Consider the following 23,765-nt stretch of genomic DNA (forward strand, 5'->3'; position numbering starts at 1 on the left):
CAGTTTTAGTATCAACTTGATACTAAACTTTTTTATTATAATATTTTCATAAAGAAGTTTCAAAATGATATTAAATAATTCTGCCTGGCTGAATGAAATTTTACAGTTAAGATATATATTAAAGATTTAATTTCAATCTGACTAGTGCTATTGTGATGAAATTTGTTCTCTAAAGATAAATTGCTATCTGCACAATGAAGCACTTACATAAAATGTTTTAAAATGTAATAAATAATTAGTACATTTCAGTAACCACTTACATATGTTGTCTGTATTTTGAGTAACTTTAGCCGTTGTTACCAAACACGTAAACATTCGTTGGCAAGAAAAATTAATTTTTGATGAATTATGAAAGAATTCATCGAAAAATTATTGGTGAATTGTTTTTTTGATAAATTGCTATTCATCAAATTATCATTCAATGAATTGCATTTTCGACAATTTGCTATTTCTTAAATTGTCGTTCGATGACTTGTTTATTTGCCAAATTGCTTTTTTTGATGAATTGCATTCGATTAACTATTTTTTGAAGAATTTTCATGGAACTATTTACTGCTGAGTCTTAAAAATTCCCTTAAGTAAAGGAATTATTTTTCCCTCTTTCCTCCCTTGGAACCCTTACAGAGCTGAGACTTAAATTAAAGAGCCTACACAAAGGCATTTCATGTTTTACAATCTCCCAAGTCAAGACCGCATGGTCACTTTCACCAATTGGAGGTAATGTTTTCTCCTTGCACATTTTGGCAGAACCTTAGCTGATATCCTATGTAATCCCACAGCTGTATTTACGTTGAGATTCTACAGTATCCTAAGAACCTCCCATTGATCCACCTTGGTTCCCACATTAGTGTCTGTCAAATAGGCTAAAGAGTTAATAACCTCACTAGGATGATATACCCTTGTAACCGAACTATTTTATCCGCTTCTGTCTCCTCGTGCCCATCATCACTCATTGAGGTTAATCTTCCATAATCATTCTTCCTCTTGCTTCTCGCATAACGAAAGAACTCTTTGGGATTGACTTTTGCCTGCTCAGCTAGATTCTTCTCGTACTTTGATTTTGCCTTCCTTGCCATGCTCGTCACCTTTCTTGCCTGAACCTTGTACTGTTCATGAGTTTGCCCATCACCTTTCTCTTTATATAACCTCCACAGCATTTTCTTCTTCTGCACCTTGTGCTTAATGATATTACTCATCCATCCAACTCCTACTGGATTAACCATCCTTACCATAGGTATACAATTTATTACTGCTTCCCTAGATGACTTTAACTATATCCCATGCACTACTAATATCCTTACCCTGCAGTGTTTTATGCCATGGTACAATTTAAGCTTCTTTCTAAGCATGAAATAATCATCTGCCTTGTAGTGCCACAAATACCCGTTCTTGTTAGAATATTCCTCATATTTTACAATCTCCCAAGTTAAGACCACATGGTCACCTTCACCGATTAGAAGCAGTGTTTTCTCCTTGGTTATGGAAAATGCTTCTGATCGTATGACCAGGTCCAATACTTTCCCACCCCTAGTTCCCCTCCATCACATGCTGCCTTAAGTAAATATATATCAGCAGGTGTATAAATGCTATTTTGCCATATGATCTTTCTTCCTTCCAGTCTATATCTGTATAGTTGAAGTCCCCCCCCCCCCATAAATAATTACTCAACCTGTACTCATTGTACTAATTTGGCGATGCATGTATTCCAAATCATCTGCGGAGCTCCCTGGCCTATAGCAACAACCAACTGTATATCTTGTTGCAATTCATCTACTATCATCAGTAGGAACCCCCCCCCCCCATCTTCTCTACCTTCACATTCATTCCCTGTAACTACATCATCTGCTGTTAGCCAAATCTCACTTATGCCTATAACTTTTTTTTCTTGAGGTTGCGCTAACCAATGCCAAAAACTCCTCCCTCTTGTTCCTGATACTTCTGTCATTAGTATATAGAAACTGCAGCATTTCTTTAGTCCCCCACCCACCTTTACTTGAATTGACTGCCTTATTCAATGTTTTTGCTTGAGAGATAGATTGCTCAGTTGGCCATTCTCACACTCGCTCTCTTCATGGGTGCCTTCGAACAAACTCACTTGCTTCAACTAAATTGCTTAAGTTTCTCTGAATTTGCACTCCAGCATGTTCGGTGAACAAAGCTCTCTCCAGACACCTAACACCAAAACCATTTAGATGCAGTTCATCAGCATTGTACAAATCTCTCTCTTTTCAAACAGAGACCACAGATCCACAAATCCTGCATCATTCCTTCTGCACAATCTCTGTAAAGACTCACTGGCTATCAATGCCCTCTTCCTCAGTTTGCCTCTATCATAGCATGATAGGAGACTACAGTCTTCATCTCGCTCTTCAGTTTTGCCTCTTCTAACCACTCCTTTACAATCTTCCTTCTTGCCTCTCAAATCATTTATACTAATGAAGACAATAATTTCTCTCTACTTACCTTTTTGCATCTGGATGGTGTGGCTAATATCATGAATTTTTGCACCTGGGAAACACAATTTTGTCATCCTTTTGTTAAATACTCCCCTGATCACTGAGTCTGCATACATAATTTTATCCTTAACTTGTTTTTTTGGTCAGTCTGTATTATGCTTTGGGATCACCTACTTAACTCTTGCCACTTCTGCATTTTCAGTTTTGTGTTTTGTCCTGTGATGAATAATGTTTAAGTGTGCTATTTCTTTATTATTATTATTACATAACACCTCCAAGGAGTCCAAAGACTCATCAAGGGAGAGGGCCCTATTCAACCATTCTCCGTCTTCACCTATTCACCAACTGAAACTACCTTCATCATCTACTGGCGACCACCATCACTAATATTTTCACAGACAATCACAAACATCCATGCCCATGGCAGGATTCGAGCCTGCAGCATTTTGGCTGGAGAATAGATGCCTTAACCACTCGGCCAATCAGGCCCGCAATTATTAATATTCATTTCATTCTTGTCTATTTCCACAGCCGCACGTTCAAGATTAATAACATTATTTTCCATTTTACTATCAGTATTGGTTGCATACTCATCACCTAACAGATACTCACTTTTGAAACACTTAATACACACACTCTCTCTCTCTCCGTTATCAATTTCCTTCCACGTATTCTTTAATTTTCTTGATGAATACATTTCACTCTCACTGCACAAAATAAGATTCTGCAAATTCAAACCCCAAACAACACAGTCTTTGCTGCCATTGTTTGTTGCATTGGTGCCATGCTATCAATATCACATGATATCCAATAAATATCAGAATAAGAATGTTATACGATACTAAGTATTCTAAAAACATGAAAATCTACAATAATACACTATACTACTCTAATTTTCTGAGGAAAAAATACAATGCAACAGATAAAAATAATTTTTGTTCTAGATGTTTAGCGGAAGTTTCAAGCCTTCCCCCCTCATATCAGTGATCAAAAATAATGGCTTTTTTAAATCAAATTTTGGGAATAAAGAGTGTCAGAATTATTTTCAATTGTAGCAAAGTAGTGTTGTACAACACTATTTTGCAAAAGCACGTGATAGATTACCAAAAGGAACATTTATGTAAATTGGAACAGATGGTGATGGATATGAAATTGGTGACATGAGAAAGAGGGTGCTGAAGGACATTGTTATATTTATATAGTTTTTTTATTTATTTTGTTATGGGAATTTATATTTAATTGTTCCCCTTGTATTGCAGATTCATATTTGGATGTGTAATTTTTGTTACTGAGCAGATAGCAAAATGAGAATATTACTTCCCTTTTAGCTTTCAGAAAAGACTTAAATAAATTAACTATAGCCATTAAAATATATTATGTAGCCATGACTTATTTTTTTAACTGTATTAACAACACCAAACTATTTTATAAAATAAATGTTTTATTAACTAGCTTATATTATGATGCCGTTCTGAATTTCAGATCGGCATCATCAGATCACAACATAGTACCTGACAGTGAGTAGGTGAAACAAAGCAATTGTAGCAGACAAAAGATCTAAATTCCTACTTTGGTTCCCTCATATATATATATATATAATATTAAGTATTATAGCTATGTGGGAGTTGTTCTTAAGAGAAGTCTCCCAAATTTTTGACATATTAATGCAAACATATTTGTTCAGGTTAGGAAAATTCTTCGTAGCCATGGCTGACTCAAAAAATAATGTTTCCGATCTGTAACAACTTCTAAGTAGTTCATTCATTTTCTTCCATCTAATCCTGTGTGAAGGGGTGTCCAAAGCGTGGTCTGCCTGTAGTGACTTGCCATAAAAGTGGTGGCAAGTGTATTTTTTATGTTCTTCCAGGTGGATGTTAACAGATCTTCCTGTCTGATGATAGTAGGTCAAGTTACAATCACAGGGAACTTCACCCCCTAGGATACCCTGGAGTGTATGTGTCCCTCACCAGCAGTAGCAGCATTGGATCTGTCCTTGAGGTATAGAACAGTTCCTGAGCTTTTGGTTGTCAACTGGTCAAAGGTGTGTTTTCTTTACAAGGATTACCTCAGCATAATTCCATTCCATTCATGTGTCTTCTCTTATATAGGAGGTTGACTACCATGATGTGACTCATGGTTAACTATAGGTGTAACGACATGTGGGGAGGACCCTGTCTCAGCATAATGGTGTGTTGCAAATTCTTGTAGATCGCACCTTTTGTTTCCTAGACCAGTGGCATTTCAGAACACTATCTGTAGTGAGTTTGGCCTTTTATGTTTGTTAACCACTGACTAGTGCAGTAAGGGTTGCTTGTGTATGTCTCACAAACTTGTTTGTGGTATTTTGGCTCAGATTTGCTTTGTTTGACACGATTAACATTTCACCCAGAGTAATTGCTATGACTACAGCTTTGGTGGATTTGGTTGGGCATTGTGGTTCAGTTATTCCTGCAGGCTCTGAGGCCACTACCTTTGCATATGCTTGGGTGGTTTGTTGTACCATTGGGGGTGGTGGGGGGTATCATCATTTGAAGTGTGTGACCATGCAGTTGTTGGTGGAACTCTTACTCTTAGATTTTCTTTTGTTGATTTCTGGGTAGCCAAGTATTACTTGTGCCTTCTGTAGTTGGCATGATATGGTCTGCAGCAGATGGTGTATTTATCTAGTTCTGTTTTTTTTTTATTTTTTGCAGGAAGCCATTGCATAGTTTTCTCCACATTTAATGTAGTGAAAATTGTCTTTGCAGGCAGCATTGCAGATGGCCAAATTTTTGACAATGGTGGCATTGTCTAGTTGATACCTTCCATCATAATGGTTCTAGTTGTATAGCTAGGTCGCAAATGGTTTTTAGATAATAGATCTCATGGTATTGTTTGCTGATTTCCACTAGAACAAGAAGCATTGTCCTAGTCTGTGGTTTTAGAAGGCAGTAGTAATGGATTCAGTTATACCACACAGCATCACTACGAGATCTTCTATAAGAGGCATGTAGACCTTCCATTCAGGATTTTTAATGTGTTCACGCTCCTTACAGAATATTATTAGGCTCCCTCTCATATTGAGTCTCAAAGTGAGAGTTGATTTCAATGATAAATTGACTAATAGCACCAGAGTTCCATCCAGCATCTAGTAACATTCACCTAAATGAGTCATGTTTACTCACACCGATTATCCACGATCTTGATTGTTTTTCCTTCTCATATTTCACAATATGGCTGACTAAAAAAGGAGATTGAATTTTCTTTTCTTTTTTTTTTTTTAAACTCAGATGTGAAATTTAATGGTCATTTGGTGTCTAAGCTACACAACTGGAAGACCTCTACACAATCTTTTAGGAAATGCAGACAAATCACCACATCTTCTGACATTCATGACAGTGGGCAGGAATCATGTGGCAGCAAAACTTCTCATTGGTCATTGCAATGCTTTGTTTTAATTAGACAGATTCCTCTGGTCCATACCAGTTCTGAATTGGCTGTTAGCTTCTGGCCAAAATGGTCACACCCAGATGCCGCTGACACACTGCTCATCTGAAGCATTCCATGAGAAGTCCCCCCATCACTGGCCTGGGTTCAACCAGTTCCATCACTGGCCTGGGTTCAACCAGTTCCATCACTGGACAGTTTTATCCTGTCTCAGTGCAGTGTCATACCTGTGGTCAACAATTGCATGAGGACTAAATATTTTTTGTTTGGAGAGTAATGAACAAGTGGCGTAGCTTAATAAAGGAAGTTATATCAATGAATGAGTTACAGGAAAGATATGATTGGTATTGTGTGAATAATAGTTAATGTTGACTTCCAGCAATGAGTTCTTGGATTCCATGGGGGTTCATGCAGTAATAATAATTTGGACAGTTTGTCTAAGGATATTTTAGAACTGTTGATCTGTACTTATAAACTTCATTCTTTTTTGGCAAAAATAATCAAAAATTTTTGAATCACGTTTTGACCCATAGATCAAAGGTTTCAAAACACTAATCTAAGGTAGTTTTATGTGCCCTTTTCAGAATGCATCAACACCTAATAGATTTATTTTTTCCATTTCAAAATAAACTTAGATTGCTTGGGGTAAAAGGGAGGTAAGTATGCAGTTTAATAAAATTTGGTATGTAGGTACTCAACTAAATCTCTTCTTCTCTGAGTCTGTCTCTAATCTCTAAATTATGAACTATAATAAAAGGATGGTTAAATGACCGTTCTAGGAATTATACAGTATGAGCTCAATAAAAGAAAGAAATAATTTAAAAAAATCGCTTCATTAAATTTATTTTTGAGGAATAATACCAAATACAATATGAAACAAATTCAATATTGCATTCAGCTTTCTGTAGTTTCACTTGACCATAAGGGAAACTTCCTTTTGCAACATTTATTTTATCACTGCCCTATTTATCTTCCTTTAGTTTATTTATTTCTCCTCACTCATTCATTCAGTCTATCAGACCTCTCACATTTCTCAAAATATACATAAAAGAAATAAAAGATCTCACTTTACTAATATACTTGCACATCTTCTGGTAAACAAGTTTCCTTGATTCAATTTTCCTTCAATTTGTTTGCAAGTAGGCATGAAAAATAATTGCTCTGGCAATAAAAATACATTTAACTAACCAGTTCCAAATGAACTTCCAATAAAAATAATTTTAATGCATTCCATCTTGCTCCTTGGAACATATATCACTTCGTTTTCATTAAGCACAAAACATTCTTTTTATATGTGAAGGATTGATACATTATACTATCCTTCAATATTAACTTCACAGTTCCTCATTGGAGAGTAGTTAAAGAGACATATACAAACTTTTCCTAGATCAACAGAACTTAACTTGGAAGTTTTTTCCTCCTTTCTAGCTCTCCTTCCTGGCTCACCTACTTGTTTGCTAGAGATCTCGTTACCTAGTGACAGCTGTTCCAAAAACTCATTACTAACATGCAAGTCCATTACTAAGATTCAAAGTGAAACTCTATGGACAACATGGCTGAGATTGCTACTGCACTTGTACATTGTAACAATATATATGGCATAAGGCACTATTATAAACAAATGCATGCAATGTTATTTCTATGTAAACTCTTAAGGATTACAACATCCACTAAGTAAATCATTTTATATTGTGGTGTGCATGTTTAAGTGACCATATGATCACTTAAACAGAATGGGAGAGGAAAGATTAGCAAAATAAGTGTTCTCTGCCAGGTTGACAGGAAAAAGACCCAAAGGAAGACCAAGATATAGGTGGATTGATACGGTAAAAAGTGCCTTAGAAGATAGAAATATAAGATCTCACAATGTTGGAGTCTTGACAGGTAACAAATTGATTTGGAGGAAAATTGTAGATAGGATGTTAGTAATGATGTAAACTTTTCATGTAGTACTATCATATCCTGTATACCCCCCCCTTGAGGGTACATGTCAGGAATTTGTTGATGACTAAGTAAATCAACTACTTAAATGAATTTTAAGTCTCCTTTTGTATCACCAACACTTAACCACATGGTGGTTCTGATAATACTAAATCCACAACTGCATTAATAAATGCAAACAAAGCACCGTGCCTCCTGCAGTGTCCAGAGTGCTCCTGTCAGCTATTGAAAATCTGAGAAAGTGTGGTTTTCATGCTGGACTGTACTCATATCTGCAGTAGGTCTCGATTGAGTAATGTAGGTAGTTGGCAAGACGAACCATAACCTCAGGACAAGAATTGGCTCTGAGGACTGGAGTTTGAAGTGAGTATGACACTGCACTGGCTGGGACTGGGTGAAACTGCCCAGTGATGGAGCAGTTGAGACTGGACCAGCGTTGGGACCTTCTCGTGGAATGCCTCAGCCGCACGGCATGCCAGATGGCTCATCTGCTGCAACCATTTTGGCCAGCAACTAACAGGCATGGACTAGGTGAATCAGACTGTCTAATTAAAAAAGTAATTTGATGGGCGTCAAGAGGTGTTGCCACCAATGTGTTTTCTGGCCAGTGGTTTGAATGTTTAAGTGAAAAAATATTAAAGTTTGGGATGTGGGATTAATATGAAAAAATATTAATCAAGGTCGGGGGGGGGGGGGGGAATATATCGCAGTAGCAAACATGATGCTTTTGAGATGGACACCTGTCAAAGACAAGAATTTCCAAACACAGTTAAGCCTGTGTTTGGAAATTCTTGTGGAAGGCCAGGTCCGGCACGCCTCCTTGAGGATCCCATAGAAAGAGAGAGAGAGAGAGAATGATGGGTGCTGCTCTCAGAAACATGGGAACTAGCCACCCCACCTGCACACCTACACACTGAACTATAATAGGGAATTTGGCTATCTAGCACCCATTGTTAGCTCTTTGAGCAGGTGGTGTACTCCATTTAAACTCTAACATTAATGCCCTGTCCCAGCACAGTAACAGTTGGGAACCTTCTTATCTGACTCTAGCAATGGTGATCTCATTGGATTGATTTGGTGGATTTAATGGTATGAGCCCACCAAAAATGAATTACTCTGAGATTTATATTCATATTATGAAAATAACATTCCCAAATAGGAGTAGGTGGGGATATAGCAACTAGAAATAAGATAGAGTAAGTTACATTTAAGGTAGTATTTAAGTTAGGTTAAGATGGAAATGAAGATCATGTGCTTGGAAATTATTGAAGATACAGGAAAGGTGCAAGTACGATTTCCAAATCCATGGCTGGTCCTGACCTGGCATTAGCGAGGTGCCAGACACCATTGCAACACTGTGGCTGCTGCTGTTAAGGGATGCAAAGGTTGACTAGTGCATGGCCATGTCATGCTTCGCTTACTTCATGAACTTAATATCTTTAGGTTTGGGATGTGGGATGATGACTGAATGATGCCTCTAAGTCAGAATCTCATCTAGCCACTGCAGCAAACCATTTGTGCCTAGTGCATCAAAAGTTAGTGCTACTCAGAGTTATGGTCGTACTGTTACAGATTTTCTGTTCTACTGGCAATGAGGCCAGTAGAACAGAAGCATCAAGGCAGACATTGAGATTATTCGGCCACTATTTCCTATGCCGCACCATTCAGGTGTGACGTGCAGGCACCAAATCGTATGCAGATGACCTAGGTTCTGGTCTGGAACCAGGTACTGGTCCTATAATACTGAAAGTGGTATTCTCACACCAGGGAGTGAAATTCGTCCAACACCTAAACAAAATTCACAAACATCCATGCCAAAAGTAGGATTCAAACACATCCTGTAGGTTGGAGAGCAGCACGCAACCCACTCAGCCATCTAGGCTAACAAAGTTAAGATCGGCAATTATTACAAAATAACCTCTGGAGTAAAAAAAGACAACAAGTTTTTTGGAGTCTGAGTAAGCTACATGTGTGATGTCATTTGAGCCAGAAAATATTGGAAATAACCACAATTATAGGGAGATCTGATACCCTTGTGAGCTGCATATTATCAATGTACGAAGAAATATACTGAAATCATTTTTAGAAGAAAAAAAAAAACTGGACTGTGTTCATTACTTGAAGTCAGAAAGAAAGAAAGTACCAGAAAGCATGTATGTGACTTGGCATTTGTATATGAAAAGAGTTCTGATCTCTTCCCCTTTGTTTATTTTGAGTGTCAGTGATGAAGTAAATAATTGTTTTAGATCAGTATAATATAACTCCTGAGTTGTACATAAAAATATTTTCCATTCTTTTCTTTCCAAAATGATTCTTTATATAACAGCGAAAGTGTATATTTCCATTCCATTCTCAGTTCACATGTGCATCAGCTATTTCTCAGCTAACACCATTTATTCCCTTATAGGAAATAGACAAATCCGTTTTAGCCCTATCTAACTTTTGGAGACTGATGGGGCAGTTCAGTCTTCGCCAATAGCCAATCAGAGATAGCTTGCCCGAGACTGTCAGTAATTATAAGTGGCATCTCATGAAGACACAGTTGACAAGCGTCACATAACACAATATATTATTGTTTGAAACAATGTGGGTTCTATGGTCGATTTTCTTGAGTGTACAGCATGAAAAACCTGAGTTTCCAGGAGAAGAAACCTGCTTGCCTGTGTCAGAAATCGACTAACTCAGAAACTGGCTGAAGAAAGGCTTAGAAAGACTTCTAGTAATTGATTAGAATCGAACTTAAGACATTCTTTGTGTGGCCTAGCACAGAGGATGCAAGCACCACAGGTCTGATCATTTTCAAATATCATGTTTATCACCATTCAGTTATATACAGTATGCAGCAAATAATAAATAATAAAATAGATCATGGAACAGCCTCTGAAGATGAGGTTTTATCCTGAGCACAAAATTTTGATGGCTTAAATGCTTTGAAGAAAACATTGAGAGGCAGTATCATATGATCCTTGAAGTGAATGACTGAAAATAACCTTCAGTCCCAAAAGGTGGACAAAGTGTGCAATTTATTAACACACGACCAGTAATTAACGCTTTCAAGTGTGAATAAGGAATTGATAGAGTTCATCATGACTCACAGACTTAAAAATTTCCACAAAGTTTCTTCCACACTTTTTGTGTGATGAGGAAAAACTTGAGCACATTGGATGCTTGCAAAAATGTTGTTCAAACATCTGAATCATGCATCCTAAACATCATTATTACTGATGATGAGAATTAGAGATATTAGTGCAAAACCCATGCTGATTGCACTTTTCAATCACAAAGTACAGGATTATTCAAAATGAAGGAGATATTCATATTGTACTTATGAATTGTATATTTTCAGCAGTATAAATATGAGTATGTCACCTGACAGGAAAACTGTCCAGATATTCAGGCACTCTGTGTATACACCTTCTGTAAAATGACAGATCAAAACGATAATTCATTTCTTGCCAGACTCTTTGTAATTGGTCGACAGTTACTGAATTCACTTCTGCTATAGTTCAATGCCAAAGTTCTAGCAATGTGATGAGTAGAGGTGGCATGTGAATGGTATCTTTTTGAATCCCCAAAGATAAAATTGCAAGAGATAACATATGGGAAACTGGGTGGCCACTTGCACAGCACAAGATCATCTGTCCCACTTCAACCCGTCCAGCGGTTAAGAGGAGTTGCATAGAAATAATTATGGATGTTGCAATGAAAGTGAGGTGTCCCGATCTTGTGAAAAGTCGGCAGAATCATCTTAGAGTTGAGGGAACAACCAGATTTGTAACATATTGAGTTATGACATCCCAGTTACTGTTGTCTCAGCAAAGAAAAAAAAGCCTATAAATTTTCCTGCAAGAAATGGCACAAAACATGTTCACTTTTGGTTAGTTTCTTTCATTTTCACTGTGGATGTTCTTTCCCCCCATATTGTCACATTATGACGATTCAGTTCGTTACTTTAGCAAAATGTTGGTTCATCAGAAAAAAATGAGTCATGCTGCAAAGGCATCATCATCATCCAACATTTTTATGCAAAAGTCTAACCTTTTTTCTTTGTCACAGGGGTGTAGTGCACGCATTAACTGAAACTTGTAGCTTTTCATATGCTTCTAATCATTTCCTGAGAATGCATCATACCATTGCTTGAGGAATTCCTAATGCCTTGCTTGCGAAATTTGTGGGTTTTCTTGGGCTGTGTTCAAATATTTGTTGATGTTGAATTCTTTCAACATTAATTTTGGACACATGTGTACGACTCAAACTTTTCCCTTTACAGATGCATTCCTCTTCTTGAACCATGAGTGAATCTGCTTATGATGAGGAGGTTCTTTCTTAAATTGAGTGCAGAATTTACATCGAACCATACAACAACTGTCAACCAAAATGTTCCAGATTTGGGGCATTCTGGTTGGCTGCTGTCGTGTGATAGGTCACCGTCCCACAGTGATCAACATGCAGATGTTTCTGGCCCACAAGGAAGTTTCATTACTCAATCACAATCATTTTCTCTTATGGCTCAGAGCTGTCAGAATTGTTGTATGTTTCTCAACTCAAAAGTAAGATGGTGCTCTCTGAATTCTGTTGGAGCCAAGTCAGAAGTCGAAATTGTTGTGGCAGCAGCACTGAAATCTGCTTGTACGCTAGAGACATCTACATGTTGTGATTTCTGACCCTTTACGCAGGTTGTATGAATAGAGTAAAGCAATTGTTTTCACACATGGATTATTGTGATGGACCAGAAGATATTTTACTCATACACGATTTTGTTTACTTGAATTCACTCTCATTATTTATCTGTCACAGTATCAAAAAAATAATCAATTCCTCCCCCATTCCCCATCCCTCCGTCAACAAGATTTTAAAAATGCCATCACCATACCCTACATCCGTGGCTCCCTCCTCTCTCTCTGCTTGGAGTTTACAAAGTATCCTGTTCCTGTAAGCTTGCGTACTTTGGACAGACAGGCAGATCAGCATCCATCCGCCTGGAGGAACACAAGTCGTACATCGTTAAACACAACTATGGCCATTCAGGCTTGGCTGACCATGTTTTGGACACCACCCACAGAGTATCATGGAAGAAAACCACCATGCTCCACCACAGCAAATTCAAGAAAGAGAGACTTTTCTTAGAAGCAGCAGCAGCCCTCAGAAACCAACCAAATCTTAATAAATATGGTTGCATTAAGCTTCTGAAGATTTGGGAAACACTCATCACCAGAGGTCCCACCTTACATTCCAGGCCACCTACTACCGCCCTTAGAGGGCGCTCCACCTAGATAGGACTTTAGTGTCACCTATGTGGTTGGGCTTAGTATTGTAAGTTTTTGTGTGCATGTTACATTAATTGTTTTGTAATCCCCGTAAATGTCCTAGCGACTAGGACGAAATATAGGAAGCATTAAATTCTATTTTAATTCTTTTTGAGTGTTGTAAAAAAATCCTCCAACATAATGTCCTTAAACCTCCAACATAATGTCCTCACAGCACTTAAGCCTTTACACAAGAATTGACATCAGCTACTTTAGTGTCCCATAATGCAAAGCACTTCCTTTTGGAGGTGATTGCCATATATTATGGAAAGGGTTAGTTCTGAGACCAGTTTCAATCTTTATTGAGGTCTCATCAGTGGAAGCTGGTTCTTGATATATATACCAAGGCTGAGTTAATGGAGAAGTAATATTTTCCATGTACAAGTAGCAAAAAGATGTGTATCACGGTATTATTAAAATATTAAGGCAACTGATGTATGCCAACAGCCTCTATGTACAAGTATATAATTTCTTGGGAAGTATAACTTACTTTGTAACCAAGGGAGAAAAAAAAGGCTACAACTCTCCTTGAAGATATATAAGGGATTTGAAGGAAATGCAGACTAGATCTCTGGGTGAAAAATGATAAAGTGGAGCAATCTTCCCCAATGAATCCTTTGCTCTAAAAGAAACACAAAATCCTTCCTTCTCTTTTACCACTTGCTTCACATGGCACTGTTGTGTTATCTCTAGAATAGGATCTCCAGTTTCCAAGGCTTTATACTCTCACTTTTTTTTTCTTCAGTATATCAGTTTCATACACATACATATAAAAGAGGTCCCTAGAAGTATAACACAGCAATGCCATGTGAAGCAAGTGGTAAAAGAGAGGGAAGGATTTTGTGTTTCTTTTAGAGTAAAGGGTTCATTGGGGAAGACTGCTCCAAAGAGCTGAGATGTAGAAATAGAAGAGGATGAAAAACTGGTTTAAAGAGTTTGGTGCTGAACCGTATATGGATATTGAACAGCAGCTGTTCATGTTAATACATAGGAAAGTAGAGGAATGACAGTAATCAGTTCAGTGAGCTAGCATTCATAGAAATACTTATATAAGAGACATAATGAAGGAACAAAGCATTGATGAAAAAAATGGAAGGAGTCAAAGAGAGGGATTATCAATTAAACCAAAAGTTCTCTTTTGAATACAATCAAGCATTCTTATGGAGGTCCTGTATGTATCACCCCAAATGTGAGAATAGTATTCTGTGGTCAGGAAAATTTGAGATTTATAAGGTATCAGGAATACAGCTATGGACATAATGTGTTTGTGATAGGATAGCCTTGATGTGAAAGTCAACTTATGGGGAAAATATTGATCCTGGTTAGCAAGCAGATTATTGTTAAAGATGAGGGAGAGTTTAAGCATGGTCTTTCTTTTGGGCAATGAGAAAGGACTGCATTTTGCTGATATTAAAACTCACCAGGTCCTTACCACACTTGAGAATGGCAAGGGGATCAGTGTTTAGGGCATTGGACCCTGAAATCTGAATCAGTTGATCACTACAAGGTTTTGAGAATGAAAAAGAAGGAGAATACCTACCATCATCAGCTATGAATAGGACTGAATCTGGTGTGCTCTGGCACTGGTTGAAAATGCTGATAAAAGGGAGAATTGAATGACCAGAAATGTTCCTGGTAATTCATTCACAAATACCTTGGCATATGGAGTAATCACTTGAGTTTCTCCAAAGTTTTCCATAGCCTTATGTCCTACATTGTGTGAAGTTAGTGAAGATCAGCTGTGAAGGGAGAATGACAGAATCTGCTGGTGATCACTAAGTAATTGGTGAGTCTCCAAGAAGTGAGGTTGTTGATGACTTTCTCTATTTTTGAGATTACTGAAATCAGAGCAACAGGGCAACACTCGACAGTTGAATTTTTATCTCCATTCCTGGGAATAGGCTGGATAAATGCTTGCTTACAAGCTATTGGATAGATGCTAGCTTCAGTAGGACTGGTGAAATATCATTAGAGCCAAGAGACTTAACTGTCAAAGCCATCTAGTATTTTTTTCTGATATTCTACAAAACATCAAACAGAGGCAGAATAACAGGAGATTTCCCTTGGTCATCTATAGATGACTTGGAGGAAAAACCTGATACCATGAGTTAGTTTTATCTTTAGAAAATGTTACTGTTGTACCATCAGAATATTAGAGAGGTGGAAACACAAAGGGACAGAAGTTTTCCCATAGTCTTGGTGAGGAATCTTCACAATCTTCCTCCACTTTTCTTTTTCCGGTGCATAGTGCTGCAGTTTCTATAAACCCATGCCACACCAGTCATTTATGTCATCTATCCATTCTCTGTATGGTCTACCTCTTCTGTTTACACCATCCATAATACAAAACATGAATGTTTTTATCTTCCGGTCCTCACTCATTCTTCAGACGTGTCCAAAGAATTGCAGCTTTCGTTGTATAATTTTCTTTATTAGATTCTCCTTTGGTTGTATCTTCTGATAGAGCTCATCATTTGTGATTTTCTGCACCTATATTTATTACTGCAACAGATGCATGTTTCCAGTACTCTTAGTTTTGTTTGCAGGCTGATCACTTGAAAAGTAAAGTGTTATCCATGACCTTCAGATTTGCTCTTCCCTTTGCAATCCTGATCTTTATTTCTTTTTGACAGTCCAAATCATGTTATTTTATTTCCAAAATATATGAATTGTTCTACATTTTCTGTATCATTTCCATCTACTTGTACTTTTGTTTCATGTTCTTCTCATCAAATACATTTGTCTTTGTTTTTTTCCCAAGTTTATAATAAGTCCAAATCTCTTCCCTTCTTCAATAATGACATGGTCATCTGTGAATCTCAGATTGTTAATTCTCATCCCATATTCCTTTGGCATCTTCCTTCATTTTATCTTTCTAAATGTGCAATGAAAATGCTTGGTGATATTGGTTCCCCCTGTCTAGTACCTCTGCTTGTGCTGCCACTGCATTCTTATAAACGCCATATAGCTACTAGTTTTCTGTCAGTTCCATAGGATTCTAGCACTGCTAATGTCACTTTGTGGTTGATACTGTCAAATGGCTTCTGAAAATCAACAAAGCAAATATATATCTTTTTTTTTTTTTATCCTAGCTTTCTCTGCTATTGAATTGAACTATTTTTTCCTAAATCCTGCTTGCTTGTCTGCAAGGTATGCTTCCAGTTCTATAATTTTGACATTCTATCTTATTTCCTTTCTTATATAATTGACTGTATGCCTGTTCTTTAATTCCTGCCATTTCCTTTGTCTTCTGTCATCAGTAATCTTTGACCTTTGTTGTCTATTAACCAGCAACATGGAAGCATCGACCATTCAATGAATGCTATCTTTGATGAGCTCTGTGGCTCTGCCAATGGACAATTAACCTCACATGGCAGTGGACCTAGGGAAGAGAAGGCTGAGAATCCTAAGATGTCTCTCTTTCCAATGATTGACAGTTGGCCTTCACATGGCACTGGACCCAGGGGAGAGAAGGCTGAGAACCCTAAGACATAACATTCCTCTCTTTTGATGACCGACAGTGGGTTTTTACATGGCGGTGGACCCAGGTAAGAGAAGGCAAAACCCTCAGACAATCTCCTTCGAGTTGTGAGGACTTATATATGCTCTAGACTCTGTGTAGGGTGTGACACTCATTATTACCATATATGGAAATGTGGGAATTGGAGAAAGATTAGACTCATTTTATGCAAATGCAAACAAAGTATTTTAGCAAACCATTCGCTGCCTTCAAGGGAGGAAATCGTGCACAGCAAGGGCAATTAAGGCCTCTGATGGTGCACTTTTAACAACCGAGAAGGATATCTTCCACAGGTGGAGGGAATACTTTGAGAGCCTTCTTAACCCGGGTGGCCCAGCAGTTGTGGACATCCAAGAGGTGCAGATTGGGGCAATGACTAGCCTCACAGCAGAAGCGGTCCATTTAGCAATAAAATCAGGCAAGGCTGCTGGCGATGATGAAATTTGGCCCGAAATGCTAAAAGCCTTAAATCGAGATGGTGTTCTCTGGCTGACTCAAGTGTGTCAGGCTGCTTGGATATCTGGGCGAGCACCAAAGCAATGGCAGACAGGCATAATAATACCAGTCTTCAAGAAGGGAGACCAGAAGGATTGCAGTAACTATCATGGCATCTCTCCGCTCAGCCTGCCTGGGAAAGTGTATGCTAAGTGCTTGGAAAGACGGTGCAGGAGCATAGTTGAGTCAAAGTTCCAGGAAGAACAATGTGGCTTTTGTCCTGGTAGAAGCACACTGACCAAATCTTCACTTTAAGGCAAGTCTTTGAGAAATCTTGGGAATATGCCAAGAATATCTATCTACACATGTTTTGTGAACTTGGAGAAGGCATATGACTGGGTTCCTCGGGATAAGCTTTGGCAAGTAGTACAGGAGTATGGAGTGGATGGCCAACTATTAGCTGCCATCAAGTCCCTGTATGAATGCCCAGAGTTTTGTGTCAGGGTAAACAGCACAAAGTCTGAACCTTTCACAGTCTCCGTTGGCCTCCGCCAAGGGTATGTTCTGTCACCCCTCCTTTTCATAATATTTATGGACTGCATTGATAGGCACAGCCGAGGCAGTGAGTGTGTCAGAATTGGAAGATGTAGCGTTGGACGTCTGCTTTTTGCAGATGACCTAGTTCTGCTTAGCTCTTCCATAGATGACCTCCAGCGGACCCTGGATAGGTTTGTAGCTGTTTGTGCAGACGCCAGAATGAAAATCAGTGTAGTCAAAACTGAAACATTTGTGGTCTCACGACAACCATCCCAGTGCACTCTACATGTAAGTGGAGTCCAAATGAGACAGGTGGAGAAGTTTAAATACCTTGGGTCCATATTCACGAATGATGGAAAATGGGACGTAGAGCTAGAATTGGCAAGCTCAATATTGCGGGAGCTTGGCCGTTCGGTAGTATTGAAGCGGGAGTTAAGCCAGAAGGCAAAGCTGGCTGTCTTCAATACAGTCTATGTCCCCATCCCCACCTATGGTCATGAGAGTTGGGTAATGACCGAAAGAATGCGGACACGAATCCAAGCGGCTGAAATGAGGTTCCTTCGAGGGGTTGCAGGGCTGACAAGACTCTACAGAGTCAGAAGCTCTGCAATTCGGGAAACCCTCAATACTCAACCGCTGCTTCTCCGTGTTGAGCGATCACAGTTATGTTGGTACAGGCACCTGGTCAGAATGCCACAAGAGAGACTCCCTCAGCAGGCCCTCTTTGCCCAGCTAGAGGGTGGGAGGCCACGTCGGAGGCCAAGGACTCGCTGGATAGATTATATCCTGGGTGGACACGTTTGGGAATCCCACCAGAACACCTGAGCTTGGTGGCAGAGGATCGTGACCATTGGAAGTTCCTCTTGCAGCTGTTGCCCCCACAACCCAATTAGGAAAGGTGGGCCTTGAAGATGTATGTAGATATATGTATGGAAATGTGCTAACATCAAGACACGTGACGTCACACATTTGGTTTAACAGTTTCATGATGAGATTATTACACACAAAGGATTTTTGGTAAGTTTTACAGGCAACGACAATTCTATATATATATCTTTAGACAAAACTTATGAAACAAACATGAAACATCATTAAATATGTGAGATTTTGCAGTCCCAAATATCATTCCAATTAGTGCTGCTCTGGTGCCAGAGGATAAGTTAACGAGATTGACTGGGAGAAGGAAGATCAGTAAAAAAAGTAAACATGGACAGGGTGACATCAGATTTTCCAAGAGGAGAGCTAACATTGTGGTTAAGAAAAGGTCAAGGGCTTTGGAGAATGATGAGGATTATCAGGAATTCTGCTGAGTCGGTAAATAATTTGTGTTAAATCATTACTAACAGCAAACAGTTTGGTGTGTGAAGTTTAAGAATGGAAGCCAGTCTGAACGGTGGACACCAAAATCACCAAAGGAAGAGTATCGCTCTACAAAGGTAATTGGAGTGTATGTGATCAACTCAGAGCTATACTAAAATAGCTAGATTTGAAGAGGGGCTTTCAGTTGTTTTGCTGATGATGCAAAACTAGGGGAGCAATAGTTAATAAAGTTCTTCATCTCTTCACTTAATAGATTACCCATCTCTCACTGACTCCTTCCAACTGCTTTTCTGTAGATGCTTTATCTTGCTGCTGCTGTTCTTCCATCTAATCATGCATGAACTGAACAACATCCATATACTGCTCAGCTCCAGATTCACCAATCAAACTTCTCTTGCTTTTCCTTCATTCCATATATTGCTGTCTTTGAAATGGAGAAGTTACTGGCTTAGTAAAATAATTATAGTGTGGAGAGCATAAACAGTTTTTCCAAATGTATATAACTTTCATCTGTTCAAGAAACACGTTAACAGATTCCATTTTTCTCTCTGTTCACTTACTCACATACTGCATTGCTGTGTTGTATTATACATCTTGAGGCCTTGTGCGTGAAGTCGGTTCAATAATTAAAAATCCCAGCCAGTGTAACTTAACACCTGCCCATATGTTAACGGGGAATTGCTACTGTCACAACTGAATAGCTGCACTGATTTTGATTGCTCTTATGTGCTTATTATGATAACTGAAAAACACCATCACACGAACATGGCATCATTTGTAAAAAGCACTCTAGAGAAATTGTTTACCCTGTGTACACTTGTAGAAATTGTTGATAAAATACCAATCAAAGTTGATCATCTGGCAATATTGCCAGATAAATAAAGCCTGCTGGGATTTTCATGCAATCCTCCATACAGCTGCTTGGGAGAAACCCTCTTCTGCTAGTGCATGAATTAAAGAGGAAGTCATGCTTTAGAAATCTGTTGACATATCACAACAAGGTTACAAATTCACTGCATAAGAGATGCATATACTGCAATATACTTGAATTTTTCAAAGGTCTTTGATGGACTGCCACATGACAAGCTGGTAGCTAAATTGAAATAGATGGGAACAGCAGGTTGTGTATGGAGGAGTGGTGTTCTGAAAGGTCTAACTTGTACATTAACGTCATTGAGACCGGTTTACTGAAGATATGCAGCTATTCGTTGATGATGCAAAAGTTGGAGACTATGAGAAGAGCAGACCCTGTGGCCTTGCAGGATGATCTGAATCTGTCAGTTAATGTTGCAAAGTGTCTACAAAGTCTACAGCGTTTACAAAGAATATACAATCAATGGAGAAATTTTGAAGGAGGTGGAAGAGATGAGATATTTGGAAGTGATGGTAGACAGAGACATGAAGTTAAAGGAACACTTTGCTAAAACTGTAAACATCACAATGGATTATGGCAATGATGAATAGGACCATGACTCAACCATATCCTCTCTCCTGAATAGCAGGAGAGAGGATATGATTGAGACATGGTTTGGTGAGGTAGTTTTTAGATTAATGTTGGAGATTTTTCATAGGGTAGAGAGGCACAAGGATAGAATAAGAGGCCATCCCTGGAAGTTGTGAGTAGGGGAGATAGAAGAAGGCTCTTTGCATGGAGAGTGATTGCTAAGTGAAATACATTGCCTGAAAGTGTGGTGATTATAGAAACTGCGAATGGGTATAAGGCACAGTTTGATGATCTTTTTGCATTTTGGGAGTGTGGCCCTTCCAAGACGAGTCCTTTGCCTCTGTGGAGGTCAGATTTTAATTTAATAATAATAAATGGACCACTGAACTGACTATTGAGAGTACTACATCGTATATATATACTAACATTCAAGAAGTTTTGAAAATTAAATTCTAACCATACATATGAATTGCTGTTGTCATGAATGAACTGGACTTCACTACAGAAGATCTATTGATTCATTTGGGCATTGAGCCAGTTACAGAATTCCAGCTAGTGGGTTTGAGGTACTGAACATGCTGTTCTGAATACATTATGAGTGAAAGCCATCTATGCACTACATGCTCTTGTTTGAAAAACACCAAACTGCATGGAATCCTTTGCATTTATTTTAACACATCTTGCTCAACTATTTAAAACCTTTCATGGGTGGGAACCACATAAAACTACAGGCTCAGATGAAGTATCAATGTTCTTTCCATTTTGGCATCCTATAATTTGAAAAAACATCATTGGTAATCAACAACAGGTATTAAATTAATATTTAAATACTAATCATATTGAAGCATTAGAAAATGTTGGCAACATTCTTTAAGAAACAGCATGACTAGTTATGTTGAACAAGCAACTTTCTTTGTTTTAAGGTTATGAGTTACATGGTAGCTGGCCTGGTTAGCATATCCACTTTCCAACCAAGAGGCTGAGGGTTCGAATCCTGCCAGAGGTACGGATGTTTGTGCACCTGGCACAAACACCCGTGCCAGGGGCACAAACACAGTGCATCCATAGAAGTTAAAGTTATTCTCAGTCAAGAAAGGGGTAAGAGCTAGGTTTTTCTCTCAGAGAGCAGTGAGTGAGTGGAATAATTTGCCCTTAGGGATAGTGAGTGCATCTAGTGTAAATGAATTTAAGGGAAGGTATGATAGCTAGGTTGGGTAATTTACAGCCTCCCTTGATGAGTCCTTGACTCCCTGGAGGTCTCAGATTATAATAATAATAATTTACAGACAAAAAATACTAGTTGTGGTGGTGGTGGGCAGTAGATGGCGTTAATGTAGATGATTGATAGTATGAAACGGAGAAATATACACTAGGTCGCCTCCTGCAATGAGTCTTCGGACTCCTTGGAGGTGTCATGAATAATAATAATCATAGAAAATGTCGCACTTAAGTTGATATTAAGTTTATTAAAAAAAAAAAAAATTAATAATCTCATGCACTTCTACTGCAAGATCCCAAAGTGCAAATTTTTTTGACTCACACATGCTAACAAATTTATCTATGTAGCGGATTATATGAAAATGGTGAAAATTTTTGTCACCCACTCACAAAAGGTTGTAAACCTCTAGTACATTTGTAACTTTGGTGGACTGTATTTTATTATTATTATTATAGTCCAGAAACTCTGCTCTACAGACCAAACATTGAGTTTTTTCAGGCTCCAGTAAGTGGAGTGGCAGTGGTCTCACACCAGGCAGTGAAATTCATTTCCACCTAAAATTTATCAGCTCCTAAATTCGCATCCCACCTTCATTTTATTCACATTTCATTAGGTAATGTAGAAACAGACTACATCACCTAACAGCAATTTTGACATGTTGCTCCTTTATCAAAGTTGTGAGGAAGCATTTCATTGTGAGGAAGCTATCAGGTATATATCCCAGCAGTAGTTATTTTAATAAACTGTGATTAATTTTCATATTTCACATTTCATTGTTTAAGCAAAAGAACCGAAACAGTGATTCATTCCCTTCTACTGCCTGATTAGGAACAGTGTTGTACAATTTCATAACAGTGGAAAAATTTATATTATCATTTATGAAAATCTATAACTAGCATATTCCTTACTTCTTTAAGCATCGTAAGAATAAGATTTTGTGTATCATTTTTAATACTTGATGCTTTGCATTTTTTTTTACTTCTAGGCAATTATGAGAACTGCAATGAAGTATAATTTAGGACTGGATCTCCGTACAGCAGCATATGTAAATTCTATTGAGAAAATCTATAGTACATACAGAGAAGCTGGTCTGACTTTTACATAAAATACCGAAATTATTTTTGAGTTAAATTTCCTCGAACTGATGTGCATATGTCAGAAATCCAAGTATTATATCTCCAGTAGGTTCGTTGAAATAAAGGATTTTTTTTTTAAATTATCACTTGTTTTTGAAAGGGATTTCATTGTTATATGACAAGTAAATTTTTACAATTACTGACATCTTATCCCTTTAATATTTCTGCAAATATCACCACTGCTGTGTAATTAAGATATATACAGTTTAGCTAGTTATTTCAAAGTTTGTTTTTCCATTGTAATTACAATAATTCCAGAATTATCTAACTATGCTAGGAAATCAATTTGCTGGTCAGATAATGGAAGACATGATTAATTGAAAGTACATTAACCATGGTGCCACACTAGAAGTCACTTGACATTGTCATTCAATCTGTGTTAACTGAAGATTTGGCTATTGAGGGATCACTGCAGTTATATGTAGTCAAATGTGGATGAATTATGAAACATATATACTTTTTTATAGACTGTCGTGGACTGAAATGTTTTAAAGTATAAATATCAATACTTTTGTAGCTTTGTTTTTAAATACTGAACAGGTGCAATAAATTGTTCTGTTTATGTGCAAGTTGGTATTTCAAACACACTTTTAAAAACACTTATAATTACCACAATTCTCATCACTGTTAATTATTACTTACAGCAGTGGCACTGGATATAGGCACATCATGTGTCAGATTCTAGAAGAATTATGGAGTTGAAAATGACACTGCTTAATGACTATATGCTGGTATGTGATATACCTCATTCTGTACATAAGTTTCTTCAACTTATATACAAAATGAGATAATCACACATTCTGATTGAAATATTATAATTTATAGCCATGCATTCTATCCAAAATACTTCTAACACAGAGTATGATAAAACAACTATCACTACAGACAGTACCCAGGTTAGGGACGAGATACGTTGCTGAGAACATCTTTAAGTCGGATCACTGGTTGCAGTTACGTCAAAATATCATGACCCCCCCCCCCCCCTTGTTACTTCACAACTACTTATTCCATCCCTATCATGCTGA

At 38.0% G+C, this 23,765-nt stretch overlaps 1 protein-coding gene across 1 annotated transcript in view; it reads left to right on the plus strand.

Moving 5' to 3' along the window:
* LOC150104573 (glutamate dehydrogenase, mitochondrial-like) overlaps window positions 1-23,309 on the plus strand; it is a 326,505-nt gene extending 303,196 nt beyond the window's left edge. Inside the window, exon 11 of the mRNA XM_090395204.1 lies at window positions 22,590-23,309. Within this exon, the coding sequence (XP_090251330.1) occupies window positions 22,590-22,709 (120 nt within the window). The 3' untranslated portion in view covers window positions 22,710-23,309. The remainder of the gene's footprint in view (window positions 1-22,589) is intronic.
* The last annotated feature ends 456 nt before the right edge of the window (window positions 23,310-23,765 follow it).

Source organism: Typopeltis vanoorti, chromosome 7 (genome assembly GCF_054136105.1).
Source record: "Typopeltis vanoorti isolate ZY-2024b chromosome 7, IOZ_Tvanoo_1.0, whole genome shotgun sequence".
In the NCBI taxonomy this organism is placed as follows: Eukaryota; Metazoa; Arthropoda; class Arachnida; order Uropygi; family Thelyphonidae; genus Typopeltis; species Typopeltis vanoorti.